Below are 22,387 nucleotides of genomic sequence, written 5' to 3'. Positions count from 1 at the left end.
TGGAGGAAAAGAAAAATAAGGCAGAGAAAAAATTGAAAATCTAGATTACATCTCACGGATAACGATGTTTTTTTTTTCGTTGTTATCACTACATCTACCTTATGTCTTCTAAAACTAAACTAAACTTAAAAAAAAAAACTAACATTACAGTGTACAAAAGGATATGATTGGTTGGTTGGTTGTTCTGAGTTAAATGTCGGTTTTCAGTGCCAAGGTCATCTGAGACGTGGACTTATAGCTGAACGCGGCAATCGAACCCTGGTCTTCCGCGCTAAAAGCACAAATGCTAACTATTTAGCTATGAGCCAAATGGGTATAGCATATACACCATACTGAGTTTAATTTATTTATTTCTGTTGTCAGCATATTGGCAACCAACTCAATATTTCTGGCTTTCGAGACTGGAATTTGCTACTTCTCAAATCCAAATAGCTTCCTAATTACCTCAACAAAAAGTTTAGAAAACATCGAATTTTCTATTTCGTTCATCAAGAATCGAACGAGAAACAACAAGTATCAAACACGGGAAGAACTTCCATAACTAATTGTATTTCAGTAAATAAATAAATATGTATATAAGAAAACATTTTCTTAAACTTTAATTTCATCATCACTACTAATTTTTACAATGAATTACTCTATTCAGTGCTATTCAACTGGAGGTACGTGAAGATGTTTCTGGAAGTACGTAATCCTAAAATAAGTATGTTTCCAATATTTATTGAATGATCATAGTTGGAGAAAATCCCCCTCAGTAGAACTGGATGTCTTCCATGTGTTTTGAAATTTCCCATTATTTCGGATGTGCACTTTATACCCCTGTATATTGTCTTTTGATTGGCACACTGATTGTCCCTTTTATTGCGTCTCAATTTTTCCCACTTTTTAATCAACAGATCATGTGTATTAAATTTAATAAGTTCATTTCGATTTTCTTTCTTTTAAACAGCTTCAGGGGTACACAATTGGATGGCGAACTGTGTCTAGAGGTACGGGAAGAAAAAAAAGTTGAATAGCACTGCTCCATGTAATTAGTTGTTTGAAATTCCAATATAAAACATGTATGCATTTCATTTTTCTAGAAATGCTCTGCTGAAAATTTACAGTGAAAATCTATCACCCTCCATTGCTAAGTATTTCATCTTCTTTCCAGATAATGTTCTATTTTCTTTTCCGCATTAAAATTATCATTAAGTGAAATTTTACAACACTTAACATTATTTTACTTATTAAGTGGCAAAAGTATCCGGTTTGACACGGAAAGAACAATGTTCATGCAAAATCTTTGAAAATAAAAAAATACGATATAACAACGAGCAATGCCTTAGGCATTACTCCAATCGATTCTCCGGCCAACTGACATGCCCCTTATTCGCACGGGAAGAAAAAGGTTAATACAAAAGTATTCGAAAATCCTAAAAGTATGCAACCTCCACCACACGAAAAATTGCCGGTTTCATAGGACTATGGTTTCACTATAGTTTTCGGAACTTTTGTGCAGTTTTAATTTGACTTGTTTCTGCACTCCATATGTGCTACTTTAGTATACTTTAGAGTAGATAGTTTAAGAAAAGATAAGATTTTAAAAAATCGCGTTCAGCATTAAATCCCCCTATAATTTGATATCCACATGTTATTTTTTAATTTTTTTTTTCAAATGTTCATCCATCTTCTTCTAGGTGGTTCAAATATGTATCCATAATCAGAATATTGTATGTACAACTTCGTTTCTCAAATTGTGATCTACAGATTACAGGTGGTCTTCGAGGTCTGTCCATGGGTCCTCTTAAACTAAATATTAGTTCAATTAGTGATCTCACACATAATTCTAAACAATGGTTCTTCATTCAATGTTTATATTTTACATATAATTTAGGTTCCAAATATCTGTACATCATAATACTTCACAAGCTAATACAGCAGGTTAAGGTCTACCTCCATGCCAAGTTTGATGCAGATCGGATAAGTTGGATTTTAGTCATTAGTGTCCTCGTCCTTGATTTGTCAGAGAAAAATCAAGTGAAGGACGGAAATGACAGAAAAAATTAAAATTCAAGAAAATTACTGATCACGCGCTGTAATTGAGAATCAGATATTAATGTAGATTATACAAATACTAGCTTATACAATTTAATAAATACAGATTTATTATAATAGATATAAAACATTCATGATAACCTTTAATCTATATATATAAAAGAGAACGCACAAATCCTTTGTGAACTCATCACGCTAATACGGCTGAACCAATTTCTTTCATTTTTGGGGGGTTATTAGGATTTGGACCCTAGATGGTTTTTATCATATCACTTTAATTTTTAATTACCAGTGTCTTGAGATAATTGACCATTCAAGTGTCCATACGTACAAATTCTTTGTTATTAGTTCATCATAGGTAAAAATAAACGTATTTATATGCAACCCGCATGACCATGTGACTCGGCGGGTTAACATAAATGACAGGCGCTATAATTTTAACATTTACTGCAATTTGAAAGCGAAAAAGTAAAAATTATCTAAGTAACAAAGTTTATTGCGTTCCGGGGTGACCGCAGCGAAGCGGGGTGAACGCTGCTAGTTATTAAAAAAAAGAAAACTAACAGCATTTCCATCTACCAATACCAACACAAAATTCAGGGAGGGAACCGCGGTGGCTCAGTGGTAGAGGGTGGAGTCCCGTGGACTTTGTGCATGGAGTCCCGGGTTCAAACTCTGCTCCCGCCAAGTAAACTTTGTGGTGGATAAAAACACCGCGGGCGTGGGTTTTCTCGGGGTTTTCCCGTTTCTTCTCACTTTCTTCATTCCACCATTTAATTCATTTATCATTATCACCGTCTCCTTTAGCTTAGCCGGCATAATCGTAGGACCTAAAGCTCAAAAATTTCATTTAATTTACAAAATTCAGGGAATTTTAAGAAATACTTATAAGTACATTGCCCTTCCTGCCATTGGTCTAGTGGCTATCGGATACGTCTTTGGTACACGAGCTCTCGTGTTCGATTGCCGGTGAAGATCATTGAAGTTTGAACGCATTACGGAGTTGAATTTGAGTTTAACGTCCCGTTCAGCAGCGAGGCTATATGAGACGTGAATCTGCTGATTAACGTAGAATCCGAACCACATCAGCTCCCACCGGGAATTGAACCCGAGTTTCGCATGCCAAAGGCGCATATGCTAACCGCTTAACCACGAAGGAGCTCGAACGCATTACATAGTTCAGATTCCATTTTAAACTGTAAGTCCACGTTTCATATGGCTTCGCTGCTGAAAATGGACGCTGAACTTCAACTAAATCGAAACAATAAAGAAAAAAGAAAGAAAGAAAATAAAGCTAAATTTTCTCCCGCCGACTAATAAAACTGATTCCCATATGAAGATTAGAAAAGTTTGAAGAACGTTGTTTGAACATTTATAAGTTTCAAATATTTTCCACTAACCTCTGACCGAACGCAAAATGCTGTCTTCTGTTAGTATCAAAAATGATATTTCTCGGATAAAGAAAAATGCAATTTTACCGCCAACGGTGAAACCGAAAAGTGATAGTCTACGGTTCGATAGATATTTTGTTACACTTGGAAGGCAACAAAAAGAACAAAAGAATTTTTTATAAAAAAAAGAAGAAGAAAAAGAAGCGAAATGTGCCATACAAGACACAAATCATCCTTTAAAAAAACACGCACACACACACACACACACACACACACACATATATATATATATATATATATATATATATATATATATATATATATATATATATATATATATATATATATATATATATATGATAGGTATCCTGTACCCCCATAAAGCGAAGCAGAGAATGATACAAGGTAGACATAGATGGGTGGTGGTTAAGGCGACGTAACCTTTCTCACTCAATATGACGTGGGCTCCACTTGACCCACTTTTTGATTCCGTGTTCCGGTAGAAAGCAAACGTTCTTTCTCTCCCCCTCCGACTTTTCTATCCAGAACATTTGCACTAACTCATATAGGGAGGTAGAAATCTTTCAGGGGAAAATCCCACAGAGAAAAAGAAAAATCTCTTCGTATATCAAAAAGTTCGTACTCGTTGGCCGCTATAGATAAAATCAATAGTAAGGAAAGAAAATTTTCTTTAGTTTGATGTCAAACGATATTTTGGTCTTAAACATTAAAGGAAGATATCATACATACTGTGTGTGACTACATACTATTATGGACGAAACAGAAACAAGCTTAATCCGTGGCAATACGTCAATTTGTCTTTTTAGCCTCTCTTGTTAAGAAAGCTTCATCAAATAATAAGAATCTCAATCATAACGTAGAATAAGATTATTAATAAAGACACTTGCGTTTTATTTTAACCAATTTATTTGCCCGAAGCATTTACGTTAATATTGTTTCACATAGAATTGGCTTCTTAACACATACGTACATTACTTGTTTGCATCTGTATCGTACTTCGTCTTTTCAGACATCTAAAATAAAAATAAATAAATAAATGAATAAAAAGTGTGAAGGTGAATAACACACATTTCGGAGAAAGTGATTATAGAAAGTGAAGGTATTGCACGCACGTATAGTACATCCTGATAATTATGTATTGAAACTGGGGAAAACCCAGGAAAATCTCTGAAAAAATAGGATGCTGACTCAGAAATCTCAGTAACTAGCACTGTTGGAGAATTTCCTTGTTACTAGCTTTTAAGAGAATTATACATATACACAAGAATTACCGCGAAAGTCATAACTACTACTACTACTACTACTACTACTACTACTATTATTATTATTATTATTATTATTATTATTATTATTATTATTATTATTATTATTATTATTATTATTATTTACGGAAAATGGGAACGAAGAAAAAAATTCAGAAATATGCAAATGAAATATGCTAGTACATATGTAAATATAACATGTAGAGAGAGTTCGGTGAATATAAATAAAGCTGTTACGATACTGCACATGAAAAATGAATATATCGAAATGCTCGTTTCAAACGTACTTTACCTCCAGTTACAACATTACAAAAACAACTACAATTATGCATAAAGCTTAAAAAGACGTACTAGTGGCATCTAGAGTCCTTCAAAGTAGTCACCTAAAGAATCAAGCACACTGCTACCGTTATGGAAGGCGTCAGATACCTGTGGCTTCACCACCAGCGAATCTTCTGATTTCACGGCTCACTGCTGTGGCATCTTCACAAGTTCAAAACACCTTCCACGCAATGGTTCCTTAAGTTCTGCTATGAGGTCAAATTCGCAAGGTGATACGTCTGGTGAATATGATGAATGCTCAAGTACTTCCCATCACGCGAGAAGATTTTGTGTACATGCTATTACTTTGGTGTCATGATCCTGCTATCAAGTGGATTCTTTGGGAGACTACTTCGAAAAACTTAAATGCTTTCTGGGATTTAGGCATAATTATAATTGTGTTTGTAATTGCAATGGTTTGTAATGTTGTAATTCTAGGTAAAACATGTATGAAACGAATGATTCGTTGTACCCATTTTTCTCGTGCTGTATTCTCATGAAGATACTACGTTCATTCAGCTCACCATATGTAATGTTTACGTAGGTACTAAACTTCCATTTGCATATTTAAGAATTCCTTTTTTCGCTTCCATCTTCGTAAAAACAACTAGTTGCCATGGCTTTTACGGTAAATTTCGTATATATGAGTTTGTTTACATTTGCAACTTATTGTCGATGATTATGAATACCCACAACACAGAACAAACAATACTAACTGTCTGCATACAAAAGTAGCTTAGATATCAATCTTCAATGAATAACTAATTCAACATCTACGTATATACGTAATATAAAGTATATATTGCCCATCTGTTGGTCATTTGATTTGGAGTTTATCGTCCCTTTCAGTATAAAAGTATATATGACACATGAAATTTACAGCTCACGTGGGATCAAAACTATATGAGCTTACGCTCACAATCGAATTCGTGTCTTCCTCACCGACGGTCAATACGCTAAACCATATTGCCACAAGTGAGCTCTACTCATTTAATATTTTATCCACTAATTAACTTACTAATTTTTGCCGCCCAATACAAGATTAAACAGGATTCATAATATATTTTCAAGAATTAATGGTAGGAAAAGTTTTCCGTATAACAATCCATGCTAACGGAGATCTATACAACCTTATCTTTCTTAACGCTTCCGGCCAAATCCTGCATTACTCTGTATTATTTCTTCCTAATACTAGTTTCATAGTGTGTATTACTGCAATCCTTGTTAGATTGTATAACGAATTATCTTTAACCCCTTCAAAACCATAAGAATTGTAGGCAAGGAGATTTCTTTTTCTAGCTACAGTATTTAGGTTAAAACTGACTCGTAAATTCCATAGATCGTCATTGCAAGTTGAGCACTTCGACGATTACCTATAATAGTTATGGTCTGCATCAAATGTCCCTCAAGTGAGTAAGTACGTATAAGCAGTTCTACTTATGATAAGTTTCTTAAACATATTTTTTCCTCTGCATAATGCAAGCAATTACAATATTTTTTCGGGGGGGGGGGCACGATAGCTCAGCGGTAGAGCGCTTACTTCTGGTGGGTGGAATCCCTGGTTCAATCTCTGCCCAGGTAAGTTTGTGGTAGACAACATCGTGTCCGTAGATTTTCTCGGGGTACTCCCGTTTCCTCTCACCTTCTTACTCTATTAATTCTTCCATCATCATTCATTTGCCTTAATCATCGTCTCTTCTTAGCAGGGCCGTGCCGTGGAAAATCAACGCCCGGGGCAAGAGTATACGACGGCACCCCCATACATATATTCCAAGTAAATTTTCCTATCTTTTTTCGTTTTTTCTCCCGAATTTTTCCTCCCTCTTACTTGGGCGCCCGGGGCCGTCGCCCCGCTCGTCCCCCCACGGCACGGCCCTGCTTCTTAGTCTATATGGCATAACGTGGGACGTTAAACTGAAAGATTTCATTTTTACAATCTTCGGGTATACCAATAGTATTGTTTCCTATTATACTTTCATAAATCCATATATAGCTAATAAAAGTTGTACACAACCGGAGCCTGGTTAAAAACTGTTATAGAACAATCTATTTTTATATTATTTTATATTCAAACTTATTTGGGCAGTTCCTACATCTTTAAGACCCAACACACGAAAATTGAAACGTTTTTGATCCAATGCGATTTTAGGATGGTTTAAAGAACTGCCCAATAGATATTTCTTGATTGTGAAGGGGTTGGAAACCAAAACGACGTACCTACTACATTGGGGATGACCTACTCACCCACATTTTTTTCAGTATTGGGAAGAGATGAACATAATTCAGCAGGATTGTAGGAAGAACCAAAAAGCATGTTAAATTCCAGCCCCGACTCACTCCATTTTTATGAGTTCCGGTATCAGAATGAAAACATCTGACCTGTTACCTGATTCGTCTTCCGGGTATAATGGGAAGGGTGATATCTAATTAATGATTAAGTGAGCCTTCTTCCATTTTACTATACAGAAGGCACATTGGGATGTGAAAATGTTGTAACAACAGGTTGCTGAGGTTCTCTAAGCTTACAATATATAATATACATCACTATCATCATCATCATAATCATCAGTAATGATAAAAGTCCATCGATATAAATGCCAACTTCATTTTTTTTAAAAAAATAATTTATGTAGGTCTAATATGCTTCCTTGTCTTGGTAATTTTCTGTACATTCTTTTCCTTCCGTTGGTATTTTCCTTTTTCCACTCTCTTTTCCTTCCAGTAATCAATCTATGGTTTCTTAGTTCTGCTCTGATCACATATCCTTGGCGTCCTCTGCAGCTTGCACGAAGTTACAACTACTTCTTCACTTGTTGGATCCTGTCTAGTTTTTTTGAACTGGAATTCAAATACTTCTCTTCGAGTTTCTGAACGGGTATATATTTTATTTCCACATTCTTTTTTTTTTAACTTTTTAATATCTATAACTTGTTTTATTCTACTTTTCTCGTGCTTACATTCTTTTACTGAATATTGGCTTCAGCCAGTATCTGAGAAGGCCCAGGAGAAATCTTTGCATTAAAGTAAACTATATATATAGATGTTGAAATCTTCCCTGTACCATGGAATAATTATTTTATTTGATAACTCCATCCACTGTGGATTTTCAGATATATCATCTCTTGTATTGGTTGATTCAAGTGTTTTCTCTTATTAGTAAATCATGTCTACAGAAAGTTATCAGTTTTTGCCCTCTCTTATGCTTTCTCCTAACCAGGTGTTTCCACAAAGGAAATTTTGAGACGAAGTGTGTTAATTAAATTTTAAAGAGGAGGGTGAGGAAAAAAATAATCATGAGAAACTCAACGGATTGATTAAAACTTGCATGATGTACAAGAAATCAAAATTTTAACACTATTGGTGTACCCAAGGTTGTGTGTGAGGGAGCGGGGAAGCATATTAGATATCAGGACAACTGAATAAGTTGAAAATCAGATAATTTAGGGAGAGAATATTTCGGTGAATTTAGAAGGTGCATCGCGGAACGAGGGTGAATGGGAGTGTTGAGGATGTCAACTGAAGGTACTAGTAAAGCATGACAAGCAGGGAATAAATCTTCGTTCTTAAATGATGAATCCTCTGTATAATTGTGTACTGGTCTATAGCCTCTTTGAGATGTTTAGTATATCTATGTATACTAGTATTCTATAGTATTAATTTAATATATCGTGGGAGTTGAACAAAAGAAATTCAGGAAAGAGGCTTATACGTTTTGGTTCCAATAGACTTTAAATAAAGGAAAAGGGTTAATCGGTATTACGACTATTGAAGTTACCAGACAGTGATAATTTGAGTGATCTTGTGTTTAAAGTTTGATAGAAGTAAAAAAAATTAAAGGAATCAGCATCATTTAAGAAATTTCTAAGTGGAACTCTTGCTAAGTGGATATGTATTTTTTCTACTAGATTACTTTCCTATCTCCTCCCACGTTATGATCATTAAAATTTCTAATTACAATGTAACACAAATATTGTACATATAAAATTAAACGTTTATATTTTTAAAAAAAGATATATTCTATAATTCTTCTGAATGTTAGAAAGTTGAAATAGAATGGATATATATATATACAGAGTAAAGTGTATAGAGAACAACATAATTACATATTAAGCAAACGTATTAAAATGTGAATTTTCTCCTGGCAGGGGCGCCCGAAGAAATTGTTTTAGGGAGCTTCTCCATGGTTGCTATATTACGCCTGGGAGCCATTCTGGAATTTAATATAAGTGGTTTGCTATATTACGTATACATTTTCGTGAGCCAAGGGGAGCGGACCCCAACCTGCCCCCTTCCCGAAGCCCATGCTTACTGAGTAGCGTTTTTGCTTTTCGTGCGGGCGAACCAACTTTATTTCGCAATGAGGGTACAATGCTTTCTTATTCCACACCAAGTTGTAGGTTCTATGCCACACAGTTGGTATTGATGGAATATTAAACTTGAACCGAAAATATCATCTGAATGCATATATACTTAGAGAGCATATAATTCACTCCTCTAGATAGTTTACATAACAAAAATGTAACAAATCAAGCAAGAACAAGCTTTTGCTGTTAAAATGTAACAGATTGTTTGACTATACCATTTGATCTCTTTAAAATCAACTGAGTGAATATTAGTATTTTATGTCTTAAACAACACCACGGTTATGAAGGATACGACGTACTACTGACGTAAGCTCCGAACTACGACCGGAACCTTTATTGTGGAAGATCGGTTCCTACGGTACAAGCCGTTTCACACCACTCTATCTCGCTTTGAAGTGAGCTGGATTACAGGACCGCATCATCGGTCTGAGCACAGTTCAAAATCAAAGAAAAGTAAAGTAAAATGAAATGAAATGAAATCTTTAAGTTTTACGTCCCACGATTATGCCAGTTAAGCTAAAGGAGACGGTGATGATGAGAAATGAATGAAATGGTGGAATGAAGAAAGTGGGAGGAAACGGGATAACCCCGAGTAAACCCACGACCACGGTGTTTGTCCACCAGAAAGTCCGCACGGCGCGAGCTGGGATCGAACCGCGGACCCCAAGCACCGGAGGTGAACGCTCTATCACTGAGCCACCGCGCCCCCAAGTAAAGTAAAATTACATTCATACGTGCATGTTGTACATATTCTGTTATTTTTAGGTAGCTTTTGTATGTGCTTTTTCTGTCCAAATTCTTGGTTCGATCCCCGTCGAAGTGAGTTTGTGGTAGACAACATTGTGTCCGTGGATTTTCTAGGGGTACTTCCGTTTTCTCCCGCATTTTCATTCCACCAATTCTTCCATCATCATTCACTTGTCTTAATCATTTCTCTACCTTAGCCTAAAGGGATAATCATGGTATATTACATTGAAAGATTGCATTTTTTTTTATTTCTGTCCAAACGTGGTGCTTTGTTTGTCACTGTTAGTTGTTGCATTCACTTTTCCTGATCTTGTTTGTATTTTCTTTGGAGTGTTGACCTAGAACTTCAAGTAAACACATTAACGCATGATAATGCAGTTAATTCTCGAAATGATGTTAATTTATGCAATTATAAACGGCTGTTAAGAATGAAACAGTCAACCACAGAATTTGATTCATTTCGACCCATAAATTTGACACACACACACACACACACATACACACACACACACACACATAAATATATATATATATATATATATATATATATATATATATATATATATATATATATAACGTAAAAACCTGTATATATGTCTACGTCTCAAATAGTCTTGATGTTGAAAATGGACATTAAATTACAACTAATGAACTTGATGTTGCTTGATGAGTAGAAGGGGAGGGAGGGGAAGGATACTAGCCAGATGGAAGAAGATTCGGTTCTGGTGCAAAGAATTACTGGTTCAATCCCAATCTGTGGTTTCGTGATGAACAACAACATATTTATTAATGCACGCGTTTGTTTAATCTTTATAAATGCAAGTAAACATGTTCAAAATTTGTTTTTACATAATTTTAAATATTAGAACATCGTGCTTACACAACAAAGATCTAATGTGAGGTAAATGTAAATTGACTGTTTTTTTTTTTTTTGTAAAAAAAAAAAGTATGTTCAGGTGTTAATGAATGTCTAAGTAAAAAACATTTACCGTATTTAAACTGTACTCTATCAAAATTCTGATTGCAAAATCATTTACTGGGATTTAATAAAAATGTGGAATGTTTATGAGCTAAATAAATATGTAGTGTTCAGTCATTTTTGTTTATGTCATTAAACATATATATATATATATAACAAAAATATCCGTAATAGATAGTAAAATAAATATACTAGCAATAACAAGTAAATATAAATATACCCAAGTCCACTAATTAATCAAGGTTACGCAAATAATGTTTCGATATACAGTATTTTCTATGGTTAGTAATGAAATAGTATTTCCTTCAGTAGATAATGTCATATTCTTTCATTTTGCACACAAAAGTTAAACTTCTCTCCCAATTTCATAAAACGACAAAATTTCAATTGGTCTTGCAGTGGAGTTTTTTCGCATCTTTGTTTCCATGTTATTTGAAAATTCTCTTATGACTAACGTAATAGTTTTTCTTGTTTTAGGTGTGGGCGACCCAATTTTAATTCTCGGTGGTGACAAAATACATGGTTTGGTAACGTCTCGTAAAAATCTGTATGTATGTTCACATCTCTCATGATCTTGGTACTGCTGAAAAGGGATGATAAATTACAACCAAATAACCAATACATTTAATCCCTTTGACGGCAAGGAAGCGAAAAACTGAAGGTATAAGGTATGAAGCGAAGAATTACTTTTTCGATCGCAGTCCAAAGATATCCAAACTTGTGAACGCTACTCTTAGGTTCAATCAGCCTCGAGTTCGCGTGAACATGAGTTTTATAAGTCAACAACAAATCAAAATTCAAGTAACAGTGAGCGCGATTCCCATTGAGAGTAGCAAGGTCGAGCTCGACAGAGTGCGAGTTCGAGTTAGCCTGAATCTCGTAGAGATTTGTGAGAGCAAGCCCCATTGAGAAGTAATGAGTTTTGAGCCCGAGTGTGCCCCGGTTGCAAAATGTCCATGTCTATATCTGATAATATTGCCAACAAGACGAAACAAGAAATAAGGTTTTCCCGTCTTGTCTTGAACTTTTTTTTTTTTTTTTTTTAAAAAAATAGAATTATCATCTCGCATCATTTTGTAAATTTATATACTTGACTTTTGGAAGTGATCTTGGTAGAATTTTACAAATTTTCCCGGCCTAGTGGACAACATCGTGTCTGTGGGTTTTGTCAGGGTACTCCCGTTTCCTCCCATGTTCTCATTCCACCAATTCTTCTATCATCATTCACTTGTCTTATCTGTCTCCAGCGCATAATCGTGAGACGTTAAACTGAAAGATTTCATTTTCATTTTTCAATTTTTTTTTAATGTAAAAATATACTCTTCTGATCTCGGCTTTCGTCTTGTTTTCGAGATGAGACGACGATTTCGCATCATATTACGCACACTAAACATTTCACTTCATTTGACTCAACGTGAGCATTTAAAAAAAAAAAAAAAAAAAAACACTACAGTTGTATTACTTGATACAGAATGGATTGGTACTATACATGAGATAATTCCTAAGATTATTCCCAGTAAAAGAATAAAAAAAAAATATTAGAGTGAAAAAAAGAAAAGAAAACGAAGAGAAAAAAGAAAAAGTTGGTAATATAGGACATTATGCGTATTTTTTTCTTCTTCCGGAAGCCGGAACGACGTATAAACAGAACGCGAATAAATCACACAAACACAAGAATATTCACACGCATTTAAAAAGTTGAAGAAGAATATTCTATTAAGAAGAAGTGTAAGTATATAGAAAAGAAACAAAGAAAAGTATTCCATGATATATGCCAGCTCTACTTCCGAAGTTTATTTGTACACTAATCTCTCTCTCTCTCTCCTCCCTCTGCCACAAACTTTTCCACATTAAAAAAAGAGAAAAACCACATATTTTAAAAATACTGATCTACAGTTTAACGTCGAGGTGTAGTTATTTATTTTGAAGTTTAACGTTGTTTTTCAGTGTTTGGGGTGTAAACTGGGATATTTCCAAAATAAATGACGTCTTATAAATGAAAAATAAAGCCAAAATTGGTGTTATCATTATGTTAGGGAAGATTATAAGATTCACCCTTTATCTTTCATTATCGCTCTTCATTTCGATCAATTATTACTTTTAAATTAATACTCTACCTTAGTGATATATGTAACTGGGACCTAGGTCAGTACTTTAAGATATAAACCCTCAATTGAAGTTATGAAAGAAAGAAATACAGTAAAACCGGTGAACTTGGCCCCCTCTATAAGTTGGCCACCTGCTTATTTTGGCCTGGTTCGTCTTGAACCTGCATTTTCCCATAAGACATTTGTTACTTATTACTCTGTAAGTTGGCCACCTGTTTATCTTGGAAGTTGGCCGCATTGAAGTAATGTTTACCCTATGATGATAATGATAAATTTACCTATGTATCTTGGCCACGCAAAATACCGTTTCGTTATTTTTCTTAACTCTTTCTTATTCCCATATGAGAAGCAGATGTTCTGTATTTTTGTAATATCAATTTCAATAAACTGCCTACATACGTGTCTATTTTATGGTTGTTTGTGTTTTTCCAATCCGAATAATTGAGTGTACCAGACTAGTTTTCGGGAAGAGAAAGGTACATATATTAAACATACTGTAGTAATTTTTTTAGTACTGTATATTGTTATGATTACTCAATATACATTATTTAAAAGTAGCTGTTATGTCATTACTTATCAAAATTTTAGAATTAAGTATTACTAGAAATTGTATTCTAAAAATACAACAATCACACTCATTTTCTCTAAGTTGGCCACCTGTTTAAGTTGGCCACTTTTCAATGGAACTGATGGTGGCCAATATAGAAAGCTTTCACTGTATTATGTTACCTACAGTTGTATATGATGTTAGAATAGTTAGTGATGCTGATATGATAGAACTGCTGAAGATTGTGGATGACTATGATATGATATTGATGTATTTAGAATAATGTGTGACGAAAGTAAGGTGATGAGTAAGAATCGTGAAATGTGTTAATGTGTTGATAATAAAGATGACACTGTGACGTATGATTAGGCAATAATAGTTGCAGACGTTGCGTGTCCAGTTGAAAGATAGAGCCTCCGTAATTTCACTTTACCATGTTACAACTTCGGACTATCTTTTGCGCATTTTCTATTAGCTACATTCAGTACCAAGATTATACGAGACATTGATATAACATAACAAAAGATCCAAACTACATGAGCAATAGAGTCGCTAGATGCATTGTTTCAGTGTTAAACTACATTTGAAATCCTAAAAAAAAAAAAAAAAAAATCCCGAAAGTGTTCCCGAAAAATTTTCATATCTCACACAAAACTACTTCTTCAAACGGCTGTGAAAAATAAACGAATAGGCTTAAACAATCAAAGATAATTTAAATACAGAAAAGTCTACTCTTTTGAATTTTATAATAGCGGAATACTAGCGCCACTGTTTGTAGTAGTTTGCAGGAACTTTTACAGCAACCCTCGTACTAGTGATAAAAGAAATACAGTACAACCCCTCAAATCCGAACCCCGGCAAATCCGAAAACCCGGCAAATCCGAACACGTTCTCAGGAGGGAAAAAAATAACTACAGCTGGAAAATGAAAAAAAAATAGATTTAATCACACAAATTTAGTTTTTTAAGGTTTTAATATTTTTAGACTTAATGCTTATTCAAAATCATTATCTAATTATATTCTTACAAGAAGACAGTTATAGATATGAGGCAATCATTTTGGACATGAGTGTACACCCGCCTGTCAAGGTCACTGCCCTTTCGACCACTGGACCACCCTGTCTAATCTCAGTCGTTGTTCTACCGCCAATTCAGTGACGAAGTAAGTACGTAATATTATTTCCCGGGTAATCCGAACCCCCCGAAATCCGAACAGGCTTCAGCCCCAATTAGTTCGGATTTGAGGGGTTGTACTGTAATTCTTTTATTTTAAATGCTGATCTTTCGACCCTTACGATATTAGGACTTCATCTTCAGAGTTCAAATTATTGGACAACTGTTGTGTCTTTTTGAGAATTAGCGATACTTTTAACGTCACATTACAATAATTTTGATATGTTTTATGTTTTAACATTGTATTGTTTGAACTAAGCCCAACGTTCAAAGAATGATGTAATTGCTATGGATGAAATTTAATTTAATGACACCATTGAAATCTCAACAAGGCCATAAATAACCCATTTTATCCAAGCCAAATGAGTGAAAAACAAAATCTTATTTCTTTGAAGCATGTAAGTGTTCAAAAATAAACTTTAAAATATTTAGTGTTTTTAAAAGATTACTTGAGTCTTGAGTAGTAACCAAGAAAGTTCTGTCGCTTTTTGTAGAGATCTGTGTTCAACTGACCCCACACTGTGAGTTGAATGCGAATGGAGATAAGGCGAAAGAGAGTTGTTGGTGTGGGTATACCCAATATACCTACTAGCTGGTTGTGGCAGTTCAGTTACATCGTGAACTTGCGTAAGGACAGAGTGAACAGACCACTATATTCCAGTAAGTGAATTAATGGAATAGCAAGTTCGACCAAATATAAATAAAACTAGTGTAAAGTAAGTAAATTTATTAAGTATGGGTATTGCAAGTTAATGTGTCTCCCTGTTGATGAGTTTGAATAAGTTTATTATCTAAATTATATTTTTTATAACCCCCCAAAATTATTACAATTCTCTTAATAGTTAGTCCTTCTGTCGCGTTAATGTTTCCCCCACATTTCATTCCACAGACCGTTTCATGATTAATAACTTTCATTATAGGGCACAACTGGCCCTTCAACATTAAATGAAATATTGCCAAGTAGCCTATTCATATTACCATAAAGGACGTATCGGAGAAACATTTGTTGGTATGATGGTGAATCTGTTTGTAACGAAACCAAATTGCTCAGTTGTTTACTCATATATATGAAATCTCTAATACTGATTTCCATTCACTTCAATTTCCTGATCTCTAGACTCCCTTTTGAACCACAAGCAAAAGATCTTCACAGAAAAGCGCCTAACGTGCACTTTCCATGTGCATATTATTAGCTTGAATGCTCATGATGGTGACCGTATTAGCTTGGAATGAAAACTCGGCTAGTGGTCCGGATTCCATTTTAAGAGTATATTTTGTCTCATATACTCTATGTGCTGAGAAGGAACCTTAAATTCTATGATTAGTCAATCAGCAAAAACGAGAGGAAGTGATAACTCTACATCTGAACTGTTCAGCTCAGTAATTTCAGCTAACTACGCTTGGGTAAATCGCTAGTACTTTCCTTCGAACAGAACAATCAGACAAGGTATTTATAGGATTTACCAATAAAAACGTTAGAACTTTAGAATTATATAGAACGAAAACTACAAGTGATATAAATATATTATTTAAATTGTGAAAAGTAATCTACGAACTTATGGCATTATAAGTCATCCTCTATTTTGGTGAGTGGAATGGATCCTAAAAGTCCAATATTTCTTCATTTTTCGCACATATTGAGCGGTAAATTTCCAATGGTGTGTTCAATTATTTCTTTCAATTTGCGAATTATTTGCAGCTTATTCTCATAGACCTGAGAAGTAAGGAAACCCCCATAGAAAACAATTTAGTGGGAAGAGATTGCATGATCTGGGCGGCCAGATCACATCACATTTCTTGACAAAACGCGTCCGGGAGAACTTTTCGTTCTTAAAAAGTCCGGAATATTATGATGAATTCAAACAATTTCTATACGTTGTTGAATTGTATATCTCTCTATACTTATTTGCTGCATACTACTACACACACTTGTTTCAGTTTAATCTCACCAAACCAATCAGTGTTACCAGAACACGATTTCAAATTTCAGAACTTCTTTTTGGTAAACACTATATAATAACCTTCTAAAAATCCTTCGACACATAATTGAAATAACGTAAAACACTCAAACTGACTACGATCTCTTGGAAGTTTAAAACGGTAGAGAAGTTTCTTCCAGTTCAGTTAATTAAAACAAATGAATTGAACAGTCTCATTAAATAATAATAATAATAATAATAATAATAATAATAATAATAATAATAATAATAATAATAATAATAATAATAATCGTATCAGAATGTTTCGCTGTAAGAATGATTCAAGTTAGGGGCCGTAGTGGCTCAGTGGTAGAACGTTCTGGTGCTTGGGGTCTCGGGTTCGATCCCAGCCCCCGCCAATTGAACTTTGTAGTGGACAAACACCGTGTGCGTGGGTTTCCTCGGGGTTCTCCTGTTTCCTCTCACTTTCTTCATTTCATTCATACTCATCATCACCGTCTCCTTTAGCCTAACCGGCATAATCGTGGGACGTAAAACTCAAAGATTTCATTTAATTTTCATTTCATGATTCAAGTTAGAAGCGAATGCAATCTATCTCTAATAATTGTTTGAATACGTCGCGCGAAGGACCAAAAGGCAAATAATAATCATACGGCCATTGGCCTCGACCTCGTAATCCGCAGAAGGTAGTCACCCAGCATTGCAGGATTGAGTTTCTCTTTCTATCGATGAAAGATAGAAGCGGCTTCCAAGAGGAGCAGCGACAACACTTTCTAAATCCTTCTCCAGTTTGGCTTTTCCATTGCAACATTCTAAAACAAAAAAAGGTGGGGCAGGGAGTATGCTCTTTCTTATTCCAAGTATCTATTACCACGTAAACAGTTGTTCTGTTTCTTTCAAGAAGCGGCAATCACAACCTTACGCAAAGCTTTTTTTTCTTTCTTTATATAGAGTTTGGTTACTCATAATAGAGGTGGTGTATGAAAGGGAAAACATACAATTTCGAATTATATTTGTTTTTGTGTCTTTTTTTTCTATCGGAGATATCAAGAAACGAATGATTGAATTATTTCCGGTTAGATCCAGCAGAACTTTCTTCTGACAAATGATAGGAAAAGTTCTAATGACACTTTCACCTCTCTGATGTGATATTATAATACTTTTTTTAAATTTTTACTCGTTACCTTAAAGACCGGAAGATATTTTTGTCTATAATTTGCACTAATATGGTTCAGTCTCGTATTATGGAAGGAAAGTAAAGAGATAACGTCTAAAATAAAGTATCGAAATGGGTGGCACTCATTAGTTCTGAAGTCAAGAAGTCCTCAAAATATGAGCAATTTAGGACTTCACTGAGTTTAAATTCCTGACGACCGAGGCTAAGGGATACGGTGATGATAGTAATGAACTGAATGTGGAATGAAGAGACTGGGAGGAAACGAGATATTTCCGGAAAACCTCAAGCACACAGTGTATATCTACCATAAAGCACACTTGGCGCGAGCTGGATTTTGCCAGGAACCCCATGCACTAGGTTGAATGAAATGAAATGAAATTTTTGAATTTTACGTCCCACGATTATGCCAGCTAGGTTAAAGGAGACGGTGATGATAAGTAATGAATGAAATGGTGGAATGAAGAAAGTGGGAGGAAACGGGAGAACCCCGAAAAAAATCCACGCACCCCGCTGTTTGTCCACAACAAAGTTCACTTGGCGGGAGCAGGGTTTGAACCCAGGACCCCATGCACCAGAGGTGAACGCTCTACCACTGAGCCACCGCGGCCTCACTAGGACTTCTTCAGTTGAGAACTTGTGCATTTTAGGAATTGTACAGCTAAATGACTTTTGGAACGTTGACACCTTAGAACTTGAGTTTTTTGTTTGATTTGAATTTAGTGTCCCTTTAAGCAGCAAGGCTATATGGGACGTGGACCTACAGCTTAACATGGGATTGGAACCCATTAGCTCCCTCCAAGAATCCAATCTTCCGCGTCGAAAGCGCGTACGCTATTTACATGGCCACGAGGGAGCTTTTCTTGTAAGGTTCAATGCACTTTCGGATCTCTGCCGCGGCCCCACCAGAACAGTAAAAGTTAAGAATTTTCTGTATAAATTCTTACAGTCGGTTCGTTTTTGTATAGGGTATATACCATTAACAATTGGCTTGCTTTGTAGTGAGAACCTTATAAAACTTATCTCCACGCAAGGGCGCCGATCCTGCCCTCCCCCCCCCCCCCAAAGCTCATGTGGGGCCCTCTATTGTATTTATGTATATACAATATTTGGCATAATCTGAATGCAATTTGTCTTAGAATCCTCATACATATACCTTCTGCATCTGAATGGGGCCCCCCAAATTTACAAAGAAATTAGCGCCCTTGTCTCCACGCATTACCTCACCGCATATATTCACAGCGAACTTGGCTGCAAAATATTGATCTCAAATTATGCAAACACTTTTTCAGCGCAAAATGCATGGGCCTATTTCTTGGACATTGGACGTTATCGGCAGATAGACACTATTGTCCTCTTCGTCTGTTGTGTATGAGCTAAAGATATATGGTAACTAAATATTTTGTGTGAAGTAGTTTACTCTTCGGCACGGGAAATCCAGATTCGATTCCTAGCTGGAGTTCATATGGTTTGGCTCCCACGTTGAGCTGAAACTCCATATCTTATATAGCCTCGCTGCTTAAGGGAGAGATGCTAACAACCAATCTAGGGAGCAAAACCATGGGTACCACACAAAAATTTTAAAAAATCGATTAACAACAATTTTGAGAGTTTTAGCTTGATTTATAAAGAAATCTTCCTACAATATAGATCAGTTTAAAGTTCAAATTGGACCACTGTGGTGTGTTCGATTCTTCGAAGATTGAACCCGGGACCTCGTGAACGAAAGAAATTAGCGCTACTCGCTAGAATAGGGAGGAGAACTCGTGACAAATGGCTAACGTTCGCGCTTTCGACGTGGACGACCTGGGTTCGATTCTAAGTAGTAGAGCATGTGTTCATATCCTTCGTTAAAATTTAGATTCACATTCTACATGGCCTCGGTACTGAAACTAGACTTAAAGCAATCTGGATAAGAATATATATAAAAGAGAGAGAGATAAATGGACCGAATTAAGAACCTCCTCCAACTCCCTCTTCTTTTGAACTCAGTTAAAAATTTGGGCATCACAGTGTTTGCTGCCGAATTGGTTGATTAATTCTTGCAAATATGGTATCTTGATAATTTCTTCTTCCACAATGAGCATTATGTGAAATTATGCAGACGTTGGTAACATCTGCTAGGATAAACGAATTAAGGGATACACTTACTGGTTATTAAAATGCCGAGTAACACGAAAAAGTGTTCGGAAAAGAGTGATATTGTAGGTGGTAAAAGAACAGAGGAAAAGAAACATATTCAGAGGCTGTTGGGGGAAGAAATTGTATCCTAAGGAACCCGATAGAAAATACAGTAAAATTAGAAGGTAAAAGCGGGAAGGGAAGGATACCATTATTGATGTAGACGATATTAAAGCTGACAATTCTTACGTCAAATCGAAAGATTCTGGTCGACGAGAACTTCTTAGGAGGTCCAATCACTGCGAAATTAAAATGCCTCTAATTTTACAGTAATTATGTGATATCTTCAAATAGATAAAAGTTAATCGAAATGTGGAACAAGAGCGCCCTAGAGAATATTATTTTGCATGAGGTACTGTTATCACGAGTCACCTAGTAGCTTTCCGTTTGCAGTCATTTAGAAACGCGAAAATAAATGCTGATTTTCTGCAGCACTGAAGCTACAGAAGACGTAGACGCACACCTTAACTTGGGATCCGGACCACATGGACATGAGCTGCCACCGGCTATTGCACTGAGCCACCAACTCCCTTAATTACAAAGGCAGTTTTCAATATATGTATACAGGCATGTAGACAGGAATTTATTTCACGAGGGGTACAAATTCAGTTTAAGGATAAACTATATTAAAATTTGTAAAATCACTTCTAATTTTAGATTAAATTTACAAAGTCGAGATTTCGGGAGGAGAGTCCAAGCCTTCAGAACACTCCCATGCGTACATCTCTCCCTCTCTCTGTCTCACTCTTTCTCTCGCTAGCAGTAGACATTGGGGTAGCTGGTATATTTTCCGGGGGAGAACATGGCACCTAAATTCTGAGATTAAAAAAAAAAAAAAAAAAAAAAAAACACGAGTTCCAACAGTACTTTAGGGGGCCCAACAGTGTTCTAAAGAGGTGGCCTCCTCTAGTTACACCAAGGACCGTAGATAATATTACATAGTGATATTTTAACTACATACTTTACTTTCGGTACATGTAAATATGATAAATAAAATAAAATAATCTTACCAATAAAGTACTGTAGTATCCACATTTTTGTTTCGTTGTCAGTGCAACACTAGTTCAAATCTTGTCAAAGAAGCATTTTGTACGACACTTGTTCTTTTTTCACACACAAAAAAAAAAATCAAAACAAATTATTCACAAAATTCACTTTTCCACATAGGTGTTATGATATTTAACAAGAAAAAAAAATCAAAATATAAACAAGAAAACACAAAAAAAAAGAAAAAAAGTAGTACTTCACCGCACTGCACTCGCGAGTCTTTTGAAGTAAATAACAACAGTGCTTTGAAAGTGTGAATTAAAAGGAGAGAAAACGAACAATTAATATAAAAAGAGTTTAAAGGCGCAGAGAGAGCCACCGCGCGCGCCACCACTCGGCTCGTGATGAGCAGCGTGTGTGTATGTGTGTGTGTATTCGAAGCTGATGGTACTTTCAGTATGTGGTTCACTGGGCTAGTGACAGTTGGATGCAGTGACCTATTTTATCCCTTTGCCATGCGGTTGGTTGGAGCAAACGCTTGAACAACACCTCCGCTGAAAGTGAAGGTTCCACGTTTATAACCACTTCCCTTCCTCCACCGATTCTTCTTCCTTTAGTATTTTTTATATACATAAAAACAGATTTCTTCTTCTTTATCTGCCTTCTGCAATACATTGACCTATTAGGTTTTTATGTATACTTAACTACGCCCTTCTATGTTTTTCCTTTATTAATATTCTTTTCTTTAAAAAAAAAAAAAAAGTTTCTTGACCTTGACAACGAAAAGGCTATTATGGAACAAAAAGTGAAGATGACCATACTAGCTATAGTACTCTCAAAACGAGTAACAATTTCACCTATCAACACTTCTACTCTTTATATAAGGATTTCCCTTTCATGGAAACAAGATGGCCAGCGTTCTTCTCCAATATAAATAAGTTTTTAGCAGCAACTTTCTAATGATTGTGGAGTTTCAAGGGGAAACATGTTTGATACTTACTTTCATAAACACTGACATGTGGCGAATATTTAAATCGAATAAATGTAGATGAACGGATGAGGTTTATTTTTATTATTTCATAACTGGGTAGTCCTAGTTTCAAACCCTGCTGTTGGCTATTGACTAGAAGTCACTTCCACACTTCGAGCGAGCGAC

The 22,387-nt window shown here is 35.5% G+C and overlaps 1 protein-coding gene across 2 annotated transcripts in view; it reads right to left on the bottom strand.

The window, feature by feature from the left end:
- Positions 1-21,788, bottom strand: part of LOC145668345 (venom protease-like) — a 166,464-nt gene extending 144,676 nt beyond the window's left edge. The window contains exon 1 of one of the 2 annotated variants that reach the window (XM_081736104.1): positions 21,255-21,788. In XM_081736104.1, coding sequence (XP_081592230.1) covers positions 21,255-21,279 — 25 coding nt within the window. In that variant the 5' untranslated portion in view covers positions 21,280-21,788. The remainder of the gene's footprint in view (positions 1-21,254) is intronic. The other variant, XM_081736106.1, reaches the window with a different exon arrangement.
- Positions 21,789-22,387: the final 599 nt, after the last annotated feature.

The sequence above is a fragment of the Thermobia domestica genome, chromosome 13, assembly GCF_964235325.1.
Source record: "Thermobia domestica chromosome 13, izTheDome1.hap1.1, whole genome shotgun sequence".
In the NCBI taxonomy this organism is placed as follows: domain Eukaryota; kingdom Metazoa; phylum Arthropoda; class Insecta; order Zygentoma; family Lepismatidae; genus Thermobia; species Thermobia domestica.
This window is presented reverse-complemented; position numbering and strand designations above follow the sequence as displayed.